We start from the raw sequence: 19,619 nt of genomic DNA, 5'->3' as shown, positions 1-19,619 counted from the left end.
GAAAACCTTTTATCAAAAGCTTGGGAACCCATCCGACGACACAGATCTGTTTTCACTTCCACCTTCTAGACTTTTGTGTTCAGAATTAAATCTCACATCCCTTGGGGGTTGGAGAGACATGCTTTGGAACATTCTGGTTCCTTTACTTTTATAGTTGCTTTTGAGGGTGCTAAAGATGAATTGGAGTGCTGTTTAGCAATCTGTGAGGTTTCAACATCTTTGTAGAGCTCAGTAGGAATCTTGAAAAAACATTTTTTACAGCTTTGCTTTCAATTTAGGTTTTCTTACCTTCCTTTTTATGTTGTGATACTTGAAATTTTTGAAAGAAATAAATCATATAAATGATACCATTTTCATGAAATTCTAGTACCAGAGGGATTTAGCATATTTCAGACATTTTACATTAATTCTTTTAATATACTCACATATGAAATAGGTTACATGTGTCATTGTTCTGCCCTTTTTGCAAATCAGAAGATTAAAGAATAGAATCCAGTCTTCTCATTTATTCTAGTAGAGAGCCCTACCACTGAAAAGGAAAAACAGAAAATCTAAATATCAGAAAAGCAAAAGCTCCACCATACTATATCTTGAACTTAAATATGTGTACTTCTCTCAGGTTATTCATGTGTGAAATATTTTTTTAAGTAGCCAATAAATCCTGTGGCTTCTAAAGTCAAGTTGAAAATTCTCCTTTGCAGTGTATTTGATTCAGGAGACAGATTCATCTTGTCAGCCTGTACTTGTTTTCTCTTATTGTGAATACAGTTTCTTGAGCCAACTAAAGATCTGAGTGGTATTATAGAAAATATGCCTGATTTTTTCACAGGCTTATGATTTACAAATAATTAGAGGTACACAGAATGAAATTCTCAAAACACATGTTTGGGCCTACTTAATATCTGTGTTTTTCCCAGGTAGACCCAAACTTCTATATATAAGATTGCTCATTGCCATTATAGGGTGATCAAATCCATAAACACCTACCTTTCCCAAAATGAGCTGAAGCTGTTAGATGCTATCACATGGTACGTTTTCGAAGCACTTACCTTTTGAAGGAAGTAGTAGCATTTATTTATTTAGTCAGTCACTCATTCATCAACTATATCCTACCTTCTCCAAAAAGCCATTTGGAGAGTTCTTTGGGACCTCAGAAAAGTAACTCTACTTATTTTGTTCTAAAGTAAACCTCTAACCTTCCTACTTGGCCTTGCCTCTGTTCATGCTGTCCAGGGAAGCAGAAAACAGAATAAAGGGGAGAACAAGGTAGGGTGATTCACTTCATTGTATAGGGAAAAAAGCACCGGACTAGGAGTTAGAAGACCCATGTCTAGACTCATAGTCTTTAATCTCAAGAACGTCACTTCGTGCCACTTTTCCTCATTTTCATGATGTAATACCTTCCTATTTTTATATTATGAAGATTTGAGTTTATTATATTTATGGGGAAGTGAGGGTATATGACTGAATATTTAGAAAATTTTTGAAATTTAATGAGATGCTGTGAAAAAATTATAAGTATATAACATATCCCATACTATTTCTAATAAAATATCTATAAATATCAAATGAGATTATGTTTATGAAAGGATACTTAAAACAGCAAAGCTCAATTCTTACAATATTGATATTTTAATTAATATTTCTATCTCTTTGATCTCTTTTTCCTAATTACCTCAAATAAACTGAGTTTTGAGTTTATCACTTGGGCTGGCTGTGTTGATCACTTGGGCAATCCTGATTAAGGTAGATGCTAAAGACATACATATGGCTAAGACCTTGAGTTTAAGAACTTAACACTCCAGTTTACAATAGTTATTCCTGGGACTTAGCAGGCGCTCATTTTACGTTAGCTGAATGAGATAATGCTAGAGCATACTTCAAGATACAGTCACTTGACTGCCTGGAAACAGTACAGAGGTGCTGCCGCTGAATTTGGAGCAGGGATCGGAAGAGAGTATGTTAAGTGGAGGTTGGGAATAAGCACAACCAGTTTGAATGGATTCTTTTTTCCCTGTTTACCTCCAGTGATACTTAGGTTTCAAAGACTACATGCCATTTTGAACCTGAGAGCTGTGTACCTATGATACATTGTCATAGAGTAGTAAGACATCATGTTTTTTGCTGTATTTTTAAAATACGGTTGACTTCCAAATATAGAACCTTTATTCCCACATTATTTATTAATCAAATTGCAATTAGGTTAAAATGGCCATTTAAAATACATTTTAAATTAAGTCATAATAATCAATATATCAAATTATCCTTCATGTATTGATAATGGAAATTTATTCCAAAAATCCCTTGAACTTTGACTGTTATACATCTCCCTTTACCCTATCCACTCCTCCCCTTCCCACACACCTGTTTTCCTGAATTTAAATTGCCATTCACATGAAAAGGACCCCCTTAACCTGTGCTCCGAGCATGGCATCTAACTGTAAGTTCGCTGCCAACTCAAAAAAGATTAGTAGTCTTAGATTCTATCTCAAAGTATTATATAGACCTTAAGGGTATGTACATGTGCATAAAAAATATTTTTTCTCAGAATGCAAATATCAGCCTAAATAAAAAAATTTAAATTACACAGACTAAGATATTCATAGCTCTACAGCTGTTAGAACAGCAATCTACCAGTCTTTAGACTTCTGAGGTGGTGGGGGGAGTAAAACCGATACATCTTACATCAGTTCCCTCAGAAAAGAACTATGTAGAAAGACAGCCTGCAGCATAGAGCTCATTACTTCTTGTGCAATCAGACCTTCCATTGTCTTCAGAGAGTGCTACTGCCTCACAGGCCTGGCCCCTTTAATGGATGAGCAGCTTCTAAAAAAGCATTGTGACACCCAGATGTAGAGTTCTTTGAAGCTATGCATCTGGGGAACCTTCATTTTGTTACAGTGCAAGGGTAATGTCAGAATTTCCTGGAGTCGGTCATCACAGGAAATTATCAGCAATTCATAGACTCCCTTTTACGTTTGCTTCAGCCTCTAGGGTAATCACAAAAGATTACAGTCTCCATTTCAGCTCTCATATCACTGAAATATCCTTTGCTGAGAGCATGATTGATTTCCAGAGGCCAGCTTTTAACCTCAGCTTTGGGAGGGCCAGTGGAACTGTAGTGGTTTGATAACTGCCAACAACTGATATTGTGATATTGTTCTATTGTGAGGCAGAAATTTGGTGATTCTTGACTAATTATACAAAGTCTTTTTAATAAAGTGGCATATCAACTTCTCGTGTTTTCAGGTGTATGTATTTCTCCGATTATAGTTAGTATTACAGGTTTTGGGGAGGCAGAAAGGTGAATAAAAATTTCAGATGAGTTTCATGAAGACTTTGAAGGGCCAAGCATCCTGATAGACTGAACTTCAGGAAAGAAAGCAGAATAATTCAGAAGTATTTTTGAAAATCTTTATAAGGAGTGGATAGATTGTAAATACAAATGATTTTTGCCCCTTAACAGCCTTTTTGTGAACGTTACTGAGAGACTTGACCTGTTTCATGACAACTTGCTATGTGGTTCACGTAGGTTTCTCTTCATTGTTTGATGAGGAATTCTTGGTGCCGTATCCATGGTCAACATAGATGAGCAAACTGGATGTGTTTTTAAGTTGGTGATTTCATTTGCTGTACTTATTTTTCTCTTACATATGTGTTACTCTATTCAGAACATATAGAGGCAGAGAGGGCTTTGCGTATATTTGAAATAAATTTGGTAAATGAAAATAGTTTTGCCTGGAAGTAACATATATTTGTAATTTCCTTACAAATTCAGAAGAAAAGACAATACAATTTAAACTACTTTTGGTTTGAACCATAGCCTCCTTGAAATCACGTGAGAATAATTATAAATCAAATGGACAAATGTTGAATGTCAAGCTGTACCATTAACAGAGCCTTACTCGATAAAGCAATTATCACTGCAGAAAGCAGAGTGAAGCACTCTATTAAAGCTCTTTATTTTACTTTACAACTATTGTATATTTTGTACACTATAAATACAGAGACAAATTTAAACGAAAAATGTTTTCCACTAAGAAGAGCTATTATGTTTACACATAACTATTTATACAAAAGGGCAACAGCAAGATGAACAGATGACATGAAATATTTTTGCTATCAACTTTCCACAAAACCACTCAGGGACCACTTTCCTAGTTAAAGCCCTAAAATGTTAAGTGTGACAAGGTGAGCCTGTGAGGCGGAGAAGCAGTATAATCAACACTGATACAGATGTGACATCCTTGGGTGGGAATCAGGGAAGGGGAAACAGATAACTATAGGATATCTAGTTAAAGAGGATATTTATTTATATATTTTTGTTTATTTATTTATTTTTGAGATGGAATCTCACTCTGTCACCCAGGCTGGAGGGCAGTGGCATGATCTCGGCTCACTGCATTTGGACCTCCCAGGTTCAAGCGATTCTCCTGTCTGCCTCCCCAGTAGCTGGGATTACAGGCGCCCACCACCACTCCCAGCTGATATTTGTATTTTTAGAAGAGATGGGATTTCGACATGTTGGCAATGCTGATCTCGAACTGCTGACCTCAGGTGATCCACCCACCTCGGTCTCCCAAAGTGCTGGGATTACAGGCATGAGCCACTGCACCCAGACTAAAGAGGAGTTTTAGATTAAAAAGTAAACAAATCATTTTTAATGTCAGTATGTGCCATGCAATGTTTGGCAACAAATAGTTTAAAAATTATTTGTTGTTTACCCCTAAAATTCCACTTTAACTGGACATCTTATATTATTACTTGCTAAATCTGGCAACCATAGAAGGAGATGTGGGTTCAGGTGTTACCAGAGGAGGCTCAAACAAGTCACTAAAATTCTCCAAATCTTTCTTCATTTTCAAGCTAGAAAGACTGAAATCAGGCTGGTAGATCTGGGGCCTGATCTACCTGCTTTCACCAGAACTCAGTTTCTAAAAACTGAGTTTTATTCTATTGAGTTTCCAGTTAGGATTTTGTTTGGGTGGGTGGGGAAGTTCTGGGGCTCAAACGAAAACAAATTTTTTTTTTTAAAAGTTTGAAAATATACGTGATCCCTGACATTTTACCACTGTGTAATAGGTATGTGGCATGGGGAATTAAGAGCCCAAAATACTTAGGATTAGAACACCGTACATTTGTTACTTTGTCTAGAGCTTTACTAGTCCTCAATTGTCATGTTTCTTACTGAAAGGGTAAGAAATGTGTTGGCCCATATTTGGGAGAAAAATGCTTCGTTTCCACTTAGCTTTGCAAAATGAAGAAATATATTCAAACAGAAATATATTCAAAGGTCCAGGTTTCTCTTTTGCACTTCTTCCTGCCTGGTGGAGTCTTCTTTTCATCTTATGCCTTTTTAATTTGTGTCATGGACCTCAACATCAGGATATATCTGATTAGTTACTGAACAGCCTTTCAAACTTAGCTTTGACAGAATGGTTTTGAAAGGATGTCAGTTAATGCATGTGGCTGTTCAGGAGATGTATTGATTTTTAAATCAAGAAAGTGTATTACTCCTCTAGTCTCTTAGAAAGCCCTTGTAACATATTTTTAAGCTCGTTTACCAGAAAACAAGCAATCGTATCCTTATTTGGATTTGGAGATTTAGCACCAGTGTTTTTTTAAACTACATCTGTAAGTATCAGCAAGTATTCTTCAGTTACTTGTATACATTTTTTTCTCTCCTAAAAAATAAAGAATCCTATTTTATAAAAAGATATTTCTCAGATTTATTTTTGGCACTGAATTTTATGTTATGGAAATTTAATCTGAGGACAATTTTGGGGATTGTTTTCAAGTCACTATTTAAAAAGAAGACAAAAGGCCAAAAACTGATTACTGTCTTTTAGCTCAGATATTTGACCTGTCCTTCCAAACTTTGGGATGGATCTCTCTTCACGTGTGCTATGGAATAACCGTTTCTCATGACCTACCCTCAAATGAATCTCTATTTCATATTTTACACATCTACTGAAAAATTATTCTTTTAGTCTGTATTCCTGAAATATTTCTCATTTTATTTCACCCCAAGGAGATACAATACTAAATAAGCAAACAGCCAACCCATTTTATTTAGATTATCTTGGTGAATCTAGTTGCTGTTCCTATCACTTAGAATAGTATACTATAACCAGTTTTGTTGGTATTTATCTTTGGGTGATAGAGTTTATTGTCAACTATGTAAGTCTTGAGCTATTCATTGTTGCTGTTAAAATATGAATATATCTCACTGAGAAGTATAAAGTATAAGTACTTTGAGGACAGTAACTTCTCCAAATACAAAACATATTGATAGTACTTATCATCATTTTATTTCTTCTTTTAGGCTACTAAAATTCACAATAGAGGTAAATTCTTATTAATTCCCTAAAAGATTTCCAGGTAGTTTTTCATTTTGCTTAAAACACCTATAATTTTTCTCATATTTTTCCAAAAGTGCATATACTAATATCATGTGAACTTTTTGTTATGCACGATCTTTGAAAGATGTTACAGATCCTTAAAATCTTATGTATACTTTGACCAAAAATTTGGGACATCAAATCTTGAAAATAAAATGAAAAACCCTATCAAGAACTTTCTTAGCATCCTGATGGAAAAATACCTGTCTCCCCTAATGACTTCCAGTCATAGCTAAGCATTTGCTTATTCAAGAATGGAAACAAACAAAAAAGCACAGAATTTTCTTAGAAGACATAATTCAGCTCATTACCTTAATGCTTTTTCCCTACATTGAAAACAGCAGTTGCAGTTGGGGTTGAGGGTGGTCTGGGCTTCTTTAATAAATCACATTAACCAACCAGATCTTTCAGTGTGCATTTAAAACCCGAATATGAATACCTATGTGATAGAATTTCAGTTATTTAGTTTACTCATTTAAAACTCAAATAGGAACATCAACGCCAAAAACATTGCTGGGTATTGTATGTTAGTGACTGTGAGGTATAAGTAAACACTTAAGTCCCATACCCATTTCAGAAATAAACTGAAAGTCTTATTTGTTAAACTGAACTTGTTGAAAAGCTCTTTGATGTGGCTTCTTAAATTACCCAGCAGCATAACTACAGCTTTGCTGCATCATTCTTGATCCCGGGCAGCATGGAAAATCACCAGGCATGCGGAGCTAGCCAGGAAAATGGAACATTTTACATTTGGACTGACCATATTTGTTACATACAAGGATCTACTGTGAGAGTTAGACATTCAGCTTCAGTCAGGTACCCAGGCCTAACCTTATGGCATCTTTTATTAACAAAATAACTTCTGTCTGAAAAAGAACTTAAGAATTTTTTTTTCTACTCAGAACAGTTTAAAAATTATCTGTCAAAAGCATTACTAGGTTTCCACTAAAGAGAGGGAGATGGTGAAATCACCCATTCATTTGCTTTTAGCTTTTTTACTTTTACCATTTGGTAACTCCTTATGGTTCTAAAAATGTAAAAGATGAAAAACATTATTTTGTTGTAATATCTTCAAAAACAACTCAGTGCTTAGACAACATACGTGTTTATTTTAAAGACAAAAGAAGTAACTCATGGTCATTTTGCTGTTCTCTCACCAAGTTCCAGACCAACCACACTGTACAGAAACCTGTTAGAAAGGTCTCCAGATGAAAGGTGTCTAGTACTTAGCACTCATCCTTAGATAACTTTCAAAATGCAGATTACTTTAGTTTACCCTTCTTCTTGGGATTGTGATGATGGTGGTAGCTCTGAGATCAGTTGTTGTCTTGCTACTTGGTAGTTGAAAAAAAAAGTCCTCTGCAGATACCTCACAGACTGACAGACTGTGTTGGGAGGAGCATGTCTCTTAGTCTACAGGTTTTACCAATTGTATGAGTCATACAATTCTGTATCAAATTCTCTAAATCATGGAAGAGGTTTTTTTTGTTGTTGTTTTGTGGGTTTTTTTTTTTTTTTTTTGCATATTTGGTATGACTTTACATGTAAAAGTATCTAAATTACAGTAGGTATCAAGGCAACAAAAATGTGTTTTTAAAAATTCTTCATGGTAAAATATTGTTTCTTTCCCATTCTTCTATTTTATTTTTTTTTCATGCTACTTACAATGCTCTGAAAAGATCCTATTTATTACTTTAGAGATTTGGGTCTGGGTCTTCCCAACTAGAATGTTGGATTTTTGAAAGCCTGTTCTCCACTATATGTCCAGCTCCTAAAACAATGCATGATAGGTACTTAATAAACTTTTATTATATGAATAAAATTTCAAGAAAAATATAGTAAATATACGAACAAATTAGAAATCACGCATTTGTAAATGTGTAATATGTGGAAAAGGAGCAAAAATTCCTAAGGAGAGAACTGAATATTTAAAGTTGATATGAAACCCTTACCTCTGAAAGAATTGGACCTCTTATAACCAGTCATCTAGAAAAAGGACATTATTTTATGACAGAAACCCCAAAATAAAATGAAGATGAAATTTCTGCAAAAAAATGACCAGACAATACAGAGTTTCGTCTTCTTTTCAAAACAGATCTTCAAGATACATCACAGAATTTTTTTTTTTCTTGACTTTAGTCAACCTTTCTGTCAATGGAATATACACTATTGTTTGGTAAATCCCAGAGCTTTTCAAAGGAAGCCTAACAATATGGAATTGGAGTGAAATATATCAAGCTTTCTAAATTCATATTTTAGAAAACAGAGGGAAAAAATGAAATACTATTCTGTACTCTACTCTGATAGGCTGTGTCATCTCTGGGCTGACTCCCTTGTGTTTTCTATCAGGAATATATACTGCCATTAAGCAGGCTCTAGAAAAGTGGGAAAAACTGAAATCCTGGGGTCCCACTTAATTTCGGCAGCTATTAGATGTTGCCAATAGTCAACCAGCCTCAAAATACTTAAAAGCCTGCAACATTTTGATAAAATAGTAGTAGTAGCAATAGTAATAAAGCTTTACTGGATCCAGGACTTAGATGTAATGTAACCTGTCTATTAGTTTCTGAAGTATTTGTTGTGTTGTTATTGCCTTTATAACAGTTCTGAATGACTGGTTAACTTTCTGCTTGGGTAATTGTATCCCAGTGAAAGAGGGGCCCAGTTAATGTTGTTGCTTGCAAGCTACAACCAGTATGTGGTTTCAGCAAACAGCTGGGAATTCTTGAGGAAACCATCACCCCAAACATTTGACCCTTGGTTTAATAAACAGTTTGTGGAGAGAGTGACATGCGATTCATCTTCCTTTCAGCAGAACTGATAGCATTCAGGTGGACCCTTGTTGGGGTGCCCTGGGTAGGAGAAGCAGTGTCAGCAAGGCAAGCCTCAACTTTTACATACTCCAGATGCAAACATGCAGATCCCATGGTAGCATGCACTCTCTGTGTAATGTTCCATGTGGTGTATTTTTTTTCTTTTTCTTTTTCTTTCTTTCTTTTTTTTTTTTTTTTTTTTTTTTTGAGACAGAGTTTTGCTCTTGTTGCCCAGGTTGGAGTGCCATGGGGTGATCGTGGCTCACCGCAACCTCCGCCTCCCTGGTTCAAGCGATTCTCCTGCCTCAGCCTCTTGAGTAGCTGGGATTACAGGCCCACACCACCATGCCTGGCTAATTTTATTTTTTTTTAGTAGAGACAGGGTTTCTCCATGTTGGTCAGGCTGGTCTCAAGCTCCCAACCTGAGGTGATCCACCTGCCTCAACCTCCCAAAGTGCTGGGATTACAGGTGTGAGCCGCCGCGCCTGGCCATGTGGTTTATTTTTAATGAAACTTCTGAATTGAAATCCAAAATAGTACAAAGTTCTATGGTTCCAGCCTGGAAAGCATGGTGAAACCCTGTCTCTACAAAAAATTAGCAGGGCGTGGTGGCACGTAACCTGGAATCCCAGCTACCCAGAAGGCTGAGTTGGGAGAATCACTTGAGCCCGAGAGGCAGAGGTTGTAGTGACCCAGACTGAGCCACTGCATTCCAGCCTGGGTGACAGAGAGAGACACTGTATATTTAAAAAAAAAAAAAATTCTATGGTTAAACTAGTGTTGCCAACAATATGCAATCCTTTGTATTTCTTGATCTTTAAGAGAAAAAAATTGTCTTTGTTATTGCTGTATCTGTTTTCTTTCTATTCAAGTTTTCAAGGATTTTTGAAAATTACAACATCAACATAAAGGCATATGGTCAGAGTCTTTAACTGTGAAAGACAAAACCCATTTTAAAGTAACTTTAGAGAAATATTGCTCTTCGGTGACACAGCTATCACTTAAACATGTTGCTTCATGAGTATCTGAAGTTCTATTGAGACCCTATCGTCACATCCTTTCCCATAAGGCTGATACTGAAAAAGGAAGGGATAAAAAATAGTTATTCTTTTCGTACTAGTGTAATTCCATAATATCACAGTTTAAAAGTTGATACTTAGCCATACTTCCAGAAGCCCCAAAGTCACAAGGGTTTAGTAGCCGCGGTCTGCTTAGCAGCAAATCGAGGACAGGTGCAAATGATGACTGCCACTTGCAAACACGTAATCTCTAAATATTCCCAGGACTTTTTTTTTTTTCTCTGTGTGCAGACCCAATAGTTATAATGAGGAAGGAGGACAGGACAGCCCAAATTTTTATTTATGGCTTTCCTGAAATTGCACAGGAAGAAATGGGCTTATCCTAAGAATATCAGAAATGGGTCAGAAAGAGAAAACCTAGACTCGCTTCTCCAGAAAACTTTTCCTTTAGCACCTTAGGTTTGTGTAGATAGCTACCTTCCAGGCTGCAGAAGTTCCAGGAATGCTCATCCATTCTTCTCCAAACTCATACCCTTTAGCAGTGCGATGCAATACACTCATGATTCCTGCAGTGTTGCTTTAGCAGGGAACAGTGTGGAGGGAGACTCCTACCTGTGTTTGAATGCCGACCTATGAACTTGAGGTTGATTCATTATGGAATCTCTCAAAACCTTTGATTCCTCATTTGTTAAAGGAGGATAATAATCATGTCTGCCTCATGTGATGATGGAGACTACAGGAGGTAATTCCTTAGTACAGTTCCCAGCAAATCTCAGTAAATCAAAGCTACTCTTATAATGATGTTTATTATTATTACACAGCTAGAAAAAAAGAAAAAGAAAATACCCCTGGGAGAGTAACACATGGATGTCACTGTCAGAGGGGAAAAAAAAAGAAAGTATGAGTGGGGGAAGAGGAGACAGACCTTTTTGTGCCTCTCATGCCTCATTGTTTTGCCTAATGGCAGCTTCTTTTCCCAGCCACCAATTAAGTAAAGTCTGTACTACCTTTTTCACTTTTTAAATTATGCCCTTTTTTATGTGTTTTACTCTTCTTCCTCTCCAGTCTGAGACAGCATCTAAAACATATTGGATCTCTAGAAATATTTGCTTGATGGCTGACTTTAATTTTTTTATTTTTTTATTTTTTATTTTTATTTTTATTTTTGTAGATGGCATCTCGCTCTGTCGCTCAGACTGGAGTGCAGTGGTGCCATCTCGGCTCACTGCAAGCTCCGCCTCCCGGGTTCACACCATTTTCCTGCCTCAGCCCCCCGAGTATCTGGGACTACAGGCAGCCGCCACCACGTCCAGCTAATTTATTTTATTTTTAGTAGAGACCGGGTTTCACCTTTTTAGCCAGGATGGTCTCGATCTCCTGACCTCATGATCTGCCCGCCTCAGCCTCCCAAAGTGCTGGGATTACAGGCGTGAGCCACTGCGCCCGGCCGACTTTAAATTTTAAAAGTGAAGAACCTGGTTTCTATTTCTGTTTAATAGAAGAGCTACCAGGGCCTACTATACTGGATAAGTAATAAATGCTTACAAAATGCTTTTTAGAACATTGGTTAAAATAGATCATTAAGTTTAAGGTAAGATTTCCCCATCTTTACAAATAGTATGGGCTAGGCAAGGTGGCTCACGTCTGTAATCCAGCACTTTGAAAGGCTAAGGCAGGAGGATCACATGAGGCCAGAAGTTCAAGACCAGCCTGGGCAACATAGTGAGACCCTGTATCTACACTAAATAAAACAAACAAAAAAAATTACTGGACACGGTGGCACATGCCTGTAGTCCTAGCTACTCGGGAGGCTGAAATGAGAGGATCATTTGATCCTATGAGTTTAAGGCTTCAGTCACGCCACTGCCCTCTAGACTGAGCAACACACTGAGTCTCTGAGAATAAAATAAATAGTATAGATAAAAGAAAGTCCTGTACAATTCTCGAGTGGTCTTTTTGTTTTGTAATGGGGGTGATGCCCAGTTCCCATCCCAGTGTTACCTGATGGCTAGTTAAATCCTTTTAAGACTCTTACAAGAATAGAACTCAAATTTCATGCCTCTTGAAAAGTATTGGGATAATTAAACAAGTTTACAATTCTATTTTCTCTGCCTAAAGTCCCATATAGCAAAATTTTCTAGAGTCTAAATATAATCTGGTATTATGTTAAGTTGCTTGAGCACACAGCCCCCATCTTAGATTCATCCTACCTTTAGTGAAGTGCTGCAGTATGTTTATTTTCCCTGTGTCTAGGTTTCACTTGCAGCTGCATATTTGCATATGACTTTTTACACTGTGGAGATGTAAATTACTTTTTGGTTTACCCAGAGAAAGTAATGCTCTTTTTAAAAAACTCACACAGATTTGTAGTCCTTGTAATCTTGAATACACCAAAAAAAAAAAGCTTGTTCTTATTTTGATATTGAAAATATAATAGATGGTGTGATAATGCCAGCTTCATTAATTTATTTTATAAGTACTACAATATAATTGTTAATTTGTCCGTACATGGCCTCCAATTACCTCCTCAATTCCTGGTAACAGCCACAACCTCATCTTTCATTTTTATTACCTAGCAGTTAATTGCACTAATAGGTCTTGCTTTTCATTTCTGCATGACTTTCATTAGAAAAAGTGGCAAGTGTTAACTTTTGCTGCATTTTAGTTAGTGTTTCAGGCTTTTTACTCAAAGAAAAGCAAGGAAAATGGGTTTTTTAAATTTTCATGTAATTATGCTTCCTAGACTCAAAATTCCAGATGACTGCTTCTAACTTTTACATTTTTTAGAAAAGAAGAGGCTTATTTGGGACCAATAAATTTTGCCAGGTAAGGAATATTGGTAGCTAGATGTATGTGGTAGGGTATTTTTTTTTCTTTAAAAAAGCATTTTTAGTATTTTTCCTAATGAATTATAATTTTCTAAATCCATAGACAGCTTTTTTTGCACAACGTGAACTAACATGAGCTAATTTGACTACTTAATAAGACATTTGTAAATGTAAAAGATATAAACATTTAAGAAATATTTTTGAAAGTACTTGTTCATTTTTAACAATCAAATGTCTGTGAAATGCCAAATGAATCTTTAAAAATGAGAATTCATTATGTGATTGTAATACCTCCAATAATTTTTGAGTAGTCTACACATGAAATCATTATGATACAGAAACATAGTTTTGACTATACTAAAATGAGTTACTTGCATTTATCACATTTTAAGATTTATGATAATGTTTTTATTAATCCTAAACTTTTTTTTCATCCTGAAACTTGGTGATAGAATAGAAGAATTATCATTGATTTAGTTACATGCATCTCATTATAACTACAGAGAACTGGCATTGCACTAACAGAGGAAAAAATTTAAGTTAACATAAACTAATATCATCGTTATTTTATCTAGCTTTTAGAGCATTGTACTAATGCTAAGAACAAAACTTGAGAATTTTACCACTTTATACTTTTTAAAAAGTATCTGAAAGCCTTCTTCATTACTGTCGCATTTGGATCCCATTGAAATGACTCGAGTATTTGTAGTTATTGCATCAGAGGGCAAATACTCAAAACATTAGTTTGACAGTGTCTGTTTCAAAATCAGATAAAGTGACAAGTGGGACATTCTTTTTTATTCCGGTTAAAGTCTCTATTCAACTAAATCATGTCCCCCAAAATGGCATTTAAATACAAATATATAACTATAGAATTTTATGATAAACAGCAGAAGAAAAGAGATTTAGACTAGAAGAAAAAGTGAATCTTTTCCAGAAACCTTAAGGAAATACAGAATTAAGAGGAAAATGAAGAAAATCTGTTCCAAGTGAGACAGATGGGGGGTACAATATTGATACAATTAGTGATAAGTTATCCAAAGGATGAAAAGGCAGAAAGAGTTAATGATAAGTAGCAAAGAAGGTGTAAAAGAGCTGTGCTTATTTAGTTGATTTTATGAGAAAACTTAGGATTACATATATAAACTGGAGGAGCCAATTCTGGGGAGAGTTTCATGAAGGAACCTCCTCAGTCTGGTCTGCTTTTTAGAGAGCAGATGGATGGAAACTTGCCTACCTTTCTAATGTGGAGTGCTCAGCCACAACTCACCTTTCAGGATGGAGAGCTCTCAGCCTTGGGGACACAAAGGCATATTTTCAGGCCAATGTGGTGCAAATGTGAGATTTCAGCAGAATAAAACTATTAGGGGCCAGGCACAGTGGCTCATGCCTGTAATCCCAGCACTTCGGGAGGCCAAAGCAGGCCGATCGCCTGAGGTCAGGAGTTCAAGACCAGCCTGGCCAACATGGTGAAGCCCCGTCTCTACTAAAAATACAAAAAAAAAAAAAAGAGAGAGAGAGAGAGAAAAGAAAAGAAAAGAAAAAAACTAGCCAGGTGCGGTGGTGGGTGCCTATAATCCCAGCTACCCAGGAGGCCTAGGCAGGAGAATTGCTTGAACCCAGGAAGCAGAGGTTGTAGTGAACTGATATCGCACCACTGCACTCCAGCCTGGGCCACAGAGCAAGACTCTGCCTCAAAACAAAAACAAAAAGAAAAAAACTGTATTAGAAGTTATGTAAAAAATTATGTAGGCAGCTAACAATTTTTAAAACTTAATGGAAATATTTATATTCAAAGATCTTGCTGGAGCTGTCAATAGATATAGTAGTCTACTAAAATAGTCTACTAAGAACTTGAAACTAGATATTCATAAATGTATCTTTTGTCTTTCTGTGTTTAGGCATGGAAACAGCTAGGATATGTGGATTCACTTTGAGGAAAGTTTTAATTTTGATGTTAATTTCAATATATTTTTTGAAAAGAGTAATAAGAAAGTGTACATTAATTCTATGATTTATTGTTTAAATGTACTTTAATTTGATTTAAAGAAAAATATTAGTGTGTGGATATGGCAAAAAATAATGAAAATAGCATGCAGAAAACTGGTATTTAGGAAATAGTGATATAGTTTAATCCTATGTAGTTCACATTATCACCAGATGGGAAGTATTTTTCAGAGCCTGAGATCAGAAACTATGTCAATAAAATGCTCTTGTTTTATAAACTTTGCAAAACAGTGGGTTTTTTCACCCTGCCAAGATAAGTTAGCCTGTTTTATTTTTAAGCCTGCCTAAACTGATTCGCCATGTCTGGTAACTGTCAGAAAGTATAGTTTCCTATTTTGCAAATAGATAGATTAGATTTAAGTATTCGTGTTTGTGAATAAAATAAGAAAGTGAACTAGGAATTTATTTTCTGACCTTTTGAGATTTTATATCACATAATTTTTTAAATTACCAATCTCATTGAATAAAATTTAATACAATCAATTATGACCTTCAACAGTATGAATCCCTAGATTTTCCAGTAATGATATGTTAGATTTAGTAGTTAAACATAATACCGTTAAGAAAGTTTTTCTTTTTTACTTATTAAATTATACATAAAATTGACTTTTTGAGAGGAAAAGTTCTGTGAATTTAACATATGTATAGATTTGTGTAACCATCACATTATAATTAGGCTATCTCTCCAGAAAACTTCCCCCTTAGCATTTTTTTTTTTTAAGATGGAGACAAGGTCTTGCTGTGTTGCCCAGGCTGGTCTCAAACTTCTGGGCTCAAGTGATCCTCCTGCCTCCACCTCCCAAAGTGCTTGGATTATAGGCATAAGCCCCTGCACTTGGCACCCTCTTAAAATTTGTAAGTGTCCCAAACCACCATAACTGCTCTTTATAATGGGAACACATTGTCCTGTCATCTCTCTTGAAATTGTAGCCAAAAAATAGGTTAATTTATTATGCAATAACTCTTCAATCCACTTGCCTTTCTAATGTATTTAGCTTCTTCTAATTGCTAATTTTGCATTTTGTCGATTTATAATCGTATCAGAGATAGTACTCATTTCTCTTCTCTGTCAAATATCATCAACTAATCCAATCTTAATCTCTAACGTCAGGAGATTTCCTAGACAATGGTGTCAGTGGATCTGTCCTCGTTCATATTACATCTGTTATGTAATGTTTTGCTCGTCATCTGCGTTGTTTTTTGAACTGCCAGTTGTTTGATGTAAATGCTGGAGATTATTACCTGGAGTACACAAGAGAATCACTGCTGTGTCTCTTTTCATAGGCTCTGCATATCTAGGTGTTTCTTTTCCTGAGTGTTTTAATGACTTTGTGCCATCCTTTTTCTGTTTGAGTACTTGTATCGCTCTATATTTCTCTGAATACGTATGATACATGCAAGCCAAAAGGGGAAAATCACAAGCTATAAATCAAAACTTTACTTGATTAATATTTAAACAAGGGTTGCATGTCAGCCAATCTGTTTTAGGCATTTAAGTGTACAGTTGTGACATGCATTTTCAGTAGAATGAATTTCAGTCTATAGCACATGAAAGTTAACAAATCATTTTAAAATATGTATATTCAGTCAAAACTTCCTGTGCTCTGATAAGAGCCTGTCATTTATGACTTTACCACAAATCAAAAATTAAGAAGCATAAACATATTTGTAATAATTGTTATTGACATCATTTGGGCCATCTTAAGTATTATTACCTCATACAGGGAAAACATTAACATTTTTAGCTGAGCATAGTGTGGCACACGCCTGTAGTCCCAGCTACTCGGGTGGCTGAAGCAGGAGGATCACTGGAGCCCAGGAGGTTGAGGCTGCAGTGAACTATGATCACACCACTGAATTCCAGCTTGAGCAACAGAGCAAGACCCTGTCTCAAGAAAAAAAAAAAAAAAAAAGTTAATTTTAACCCTGACCTTTGGATCTTAAGTTTTCTTGTTTTATGATTCTTCTAAGGTTTTTCAAGGCTCCTTCTATAGAAATAAGGTTTCTTGGAATATGGTGATTCTCTTGTGGTCTTTTTTGAGTTATGTTTTCAAAGCCATTTTTTGTTTTCATTTTTGTCATTTGTTTTCATGTTTAATTTTTGGAGACAAATACATTACTATTGAATGAGATTCTTTATTATCTTTGTTTAGGAACTAAAAGTTTAAACTATGGAATATTTCAACTACTGTTATTTGCTCACTATTGTCTTCTCTTAGAAGTTACAAATAGACTATTTTCTCATTTGTTCTTCAGATGGATCCTGTGCAAAAAGCGGTTATTAACCATACATTTGGAGTATCCATTCCCCCAAAGAAGAAACAAGTTATTTCTTGTAATGTCTGTCAGCTTCGCTTTAACTCGGATGTGAGTATCACCTTTTCATTATTCTCTGTCGTTTGTCAGAGCTAAAAGTCTAATTGACCTACATATGTACATTTCTTAATATTTACATACTCTTTAGCAGCCACTCCTACTGGTAGCCCACTTATTTCAGGATGCCAGATTTCCAAGAGATTTGGATTCAATGCTTAAAACTTGAACAATAGAGTATGGTTGACCCTCTGAATCCACAGGGTCCATATCCATGGATTCAACCTAGCTCACATTGAAAGTATTTTCTAGAATAACATTACAACAATAAAAAAAATACAAATTTTAAAACCAATAGAGGATTATAGACAATAGTCTATAAGTGGCTAATATCAAAAATTAAGAATTTGTCTATGCAGTCAGTCTCAACTATACCATTTTACAGTTAATCTCACTAATTATATTTACTTGTCAAAATGCTTGAATATCAGAAAATATGAAAAAAGTTTTAAAATGCAATGAAGATATTTTAAAAATTAAAATGCCATAAATGTGGAAGAAAACCATTTTTACTATTAGCTATCAAGTGCCACATTTCCTATTTGTGCCAAATTTTGTTAATACCTAAGAGAATTATTAATTTCCTATATGATTTACATTTTCCCAGAACATAAAATACAGAGAAAGTTTCATAAACTATTTTATCTGGCAAGCATAACCATCCTGCTAAAAAAAGATAACAAGAAAATGGAACAAATCACTCTCTTTTATGAAAATGGGTTTTCAAATTTATAGACAAAATAACAGGAAAGCAAAATAAACAATATTAGAATATTTACAATATCCAATTACCAAGTAAAGCCAATGACCGATGTAAATCAGAATCTGAAGGCTGCGTATAATATGTGGTATTTCCTGAGTTACTTGACCCCTGTAGCCATTTTGCAAAGAGCTTGTTACAGAATTAATGTTGTTTAGAAATACTAAAATAATAATCACTTTTTTGCATATACCATTAAATTATGTTTTGATAATTCTACATAGGAAGCATAATAAAAAATAGTCATTGGAAAAGAGATGTTTATCATGATTTATAAAATTATATTTAGTATAATTTTAATCAAAAGTCCAACGAATTTTTTGGTACATCATAAAACTTCCTGTTCAGGAATCAAAATGTACCTAAATAAACTGAGAAATATACAGTGTTAATTCATTTGAAGTCTTAATATTGTTAAGATGTCAGTTCTCCCCCAAATTGATCTATAGATCCAGCACAATCCTGATCAAAATCCCAAAATGCTTTTTTATTGTAGAAAATAGCAAGCTGTTTCTTAAATATACATAGAAAAGAAAAGCCCTAGAACAGCCAAAACATTTTTTAAAGGACACATTTTGAAGACTTAATGCTTCCTGATTTTAATACTTACTCTAAAATCTACAATAATCAAGACTGTGAAATTGGTGAAAGAATGGTAGACACATGGATCAATGGAACAGAACAGAGTCCAGAAATAGACTGGCACCAATATAGTCAGTTGATTTTCAACAAAGTTGCAGAGTGAATTCGATGAAGAAAGCCTAATCTTTTCAACAAATAGTGCTAGAAGAAGTATATTCATATGTAAATTCAAAAAACGCCTTGACTGCTACCTGATACAAAACATAAAAGTTCAATAGGATCATTCATAAAATAGAAACTTTCAAAAACTATTAAACTTCTAGATGAAAACAGTAGAAAATCTATTTGGCTTTGCATTAGGCAAAGATTTCTTAGAAAATAGAAAGTGTGAATATTGATATATTGGACTTCATCAAAATTTAAAACTTCTACTCTTCAGAGACACTGTTACACTATTAAGAAAATGAAAAAACAAGCTATAGACTGCTAGAAAATATTTGTACCTGCTTAAGAAATTGCATACAAATATGTAAATAACTTATAACTCAATAATAAATGATAAAATGGGAAAACAATTTTAGCAGGCACTTTACCAAAGAAGAAATATGAATGATGAATAAGCACATTTAAAAATGCTCAATGTGTTTAATGATTAAGGAAATACAAATTAAAACCAAAATCAGATACCACTACACCTATTAGAATGGTGAAAATTAAACAAATTGATAGGATCAAATGGCTAGGATGAGGAGCAACTGGACCTCTCATACACTGTTAGTGAGAATACAAAATGTTTTTTGAAAACAATTTGGCAGTTATTAATAAGAAACTTTATA

The 19,619-nt window shown here is 35.0% G+C and overlaps 1 protein-coding gene across 27 annotated transcripts in view; it reads left to right on the top strand.

The window, feature by feature from the left end:
• The window catches only part of ZNF385B (zinc finger protein 385B), a 423,448-nt gene that overhangs the window by 328,780 nt on the left and 75,049 nt on the right, over positions 1-19,619 (top strand). For 14 of the 27 annotated variants that reach the window (XR_012421291.1, XM_045367331.2, XM_074009543.1 and 11 more), the window contains one exon: positions 17,325-17,435. Coding sequence is in view for 25 of the 27 variants with exons in the window: in XM_045367331.2 (XP_045223266.1) it covers positions 17,325-17,435 (111 nt within the window). In the remaining 2 variants the exon portion in view is untranslated. Of the gene's footprint in view, positions 1-13,020; positions 13,060-17,324; positions 17,436-19,619 lie in introns of all 27 variants that reach the window. The other 13 variants (XR_012421290.1, XM_045367330.2, XM_015432442.3 and 10 more) reach the window with 1 other exon arrangement.

Source organism: Macaca fascicularis, chromosome 12 (genome assembly GCF_037993035.2).
Source record: "Macaca fascicularis isolate 582-1 chromosome 12, T2T-MFA8v1.1".
Lineage (NCBI taxonomy): Eukaryota > Metazoa > Chordata > Mammalia > Primates > Cercopithecidae > Macaca > Macaca fascicularis.
This window is presented reverse-complemented; position numbering and strand designations above follow the sequence as displayed.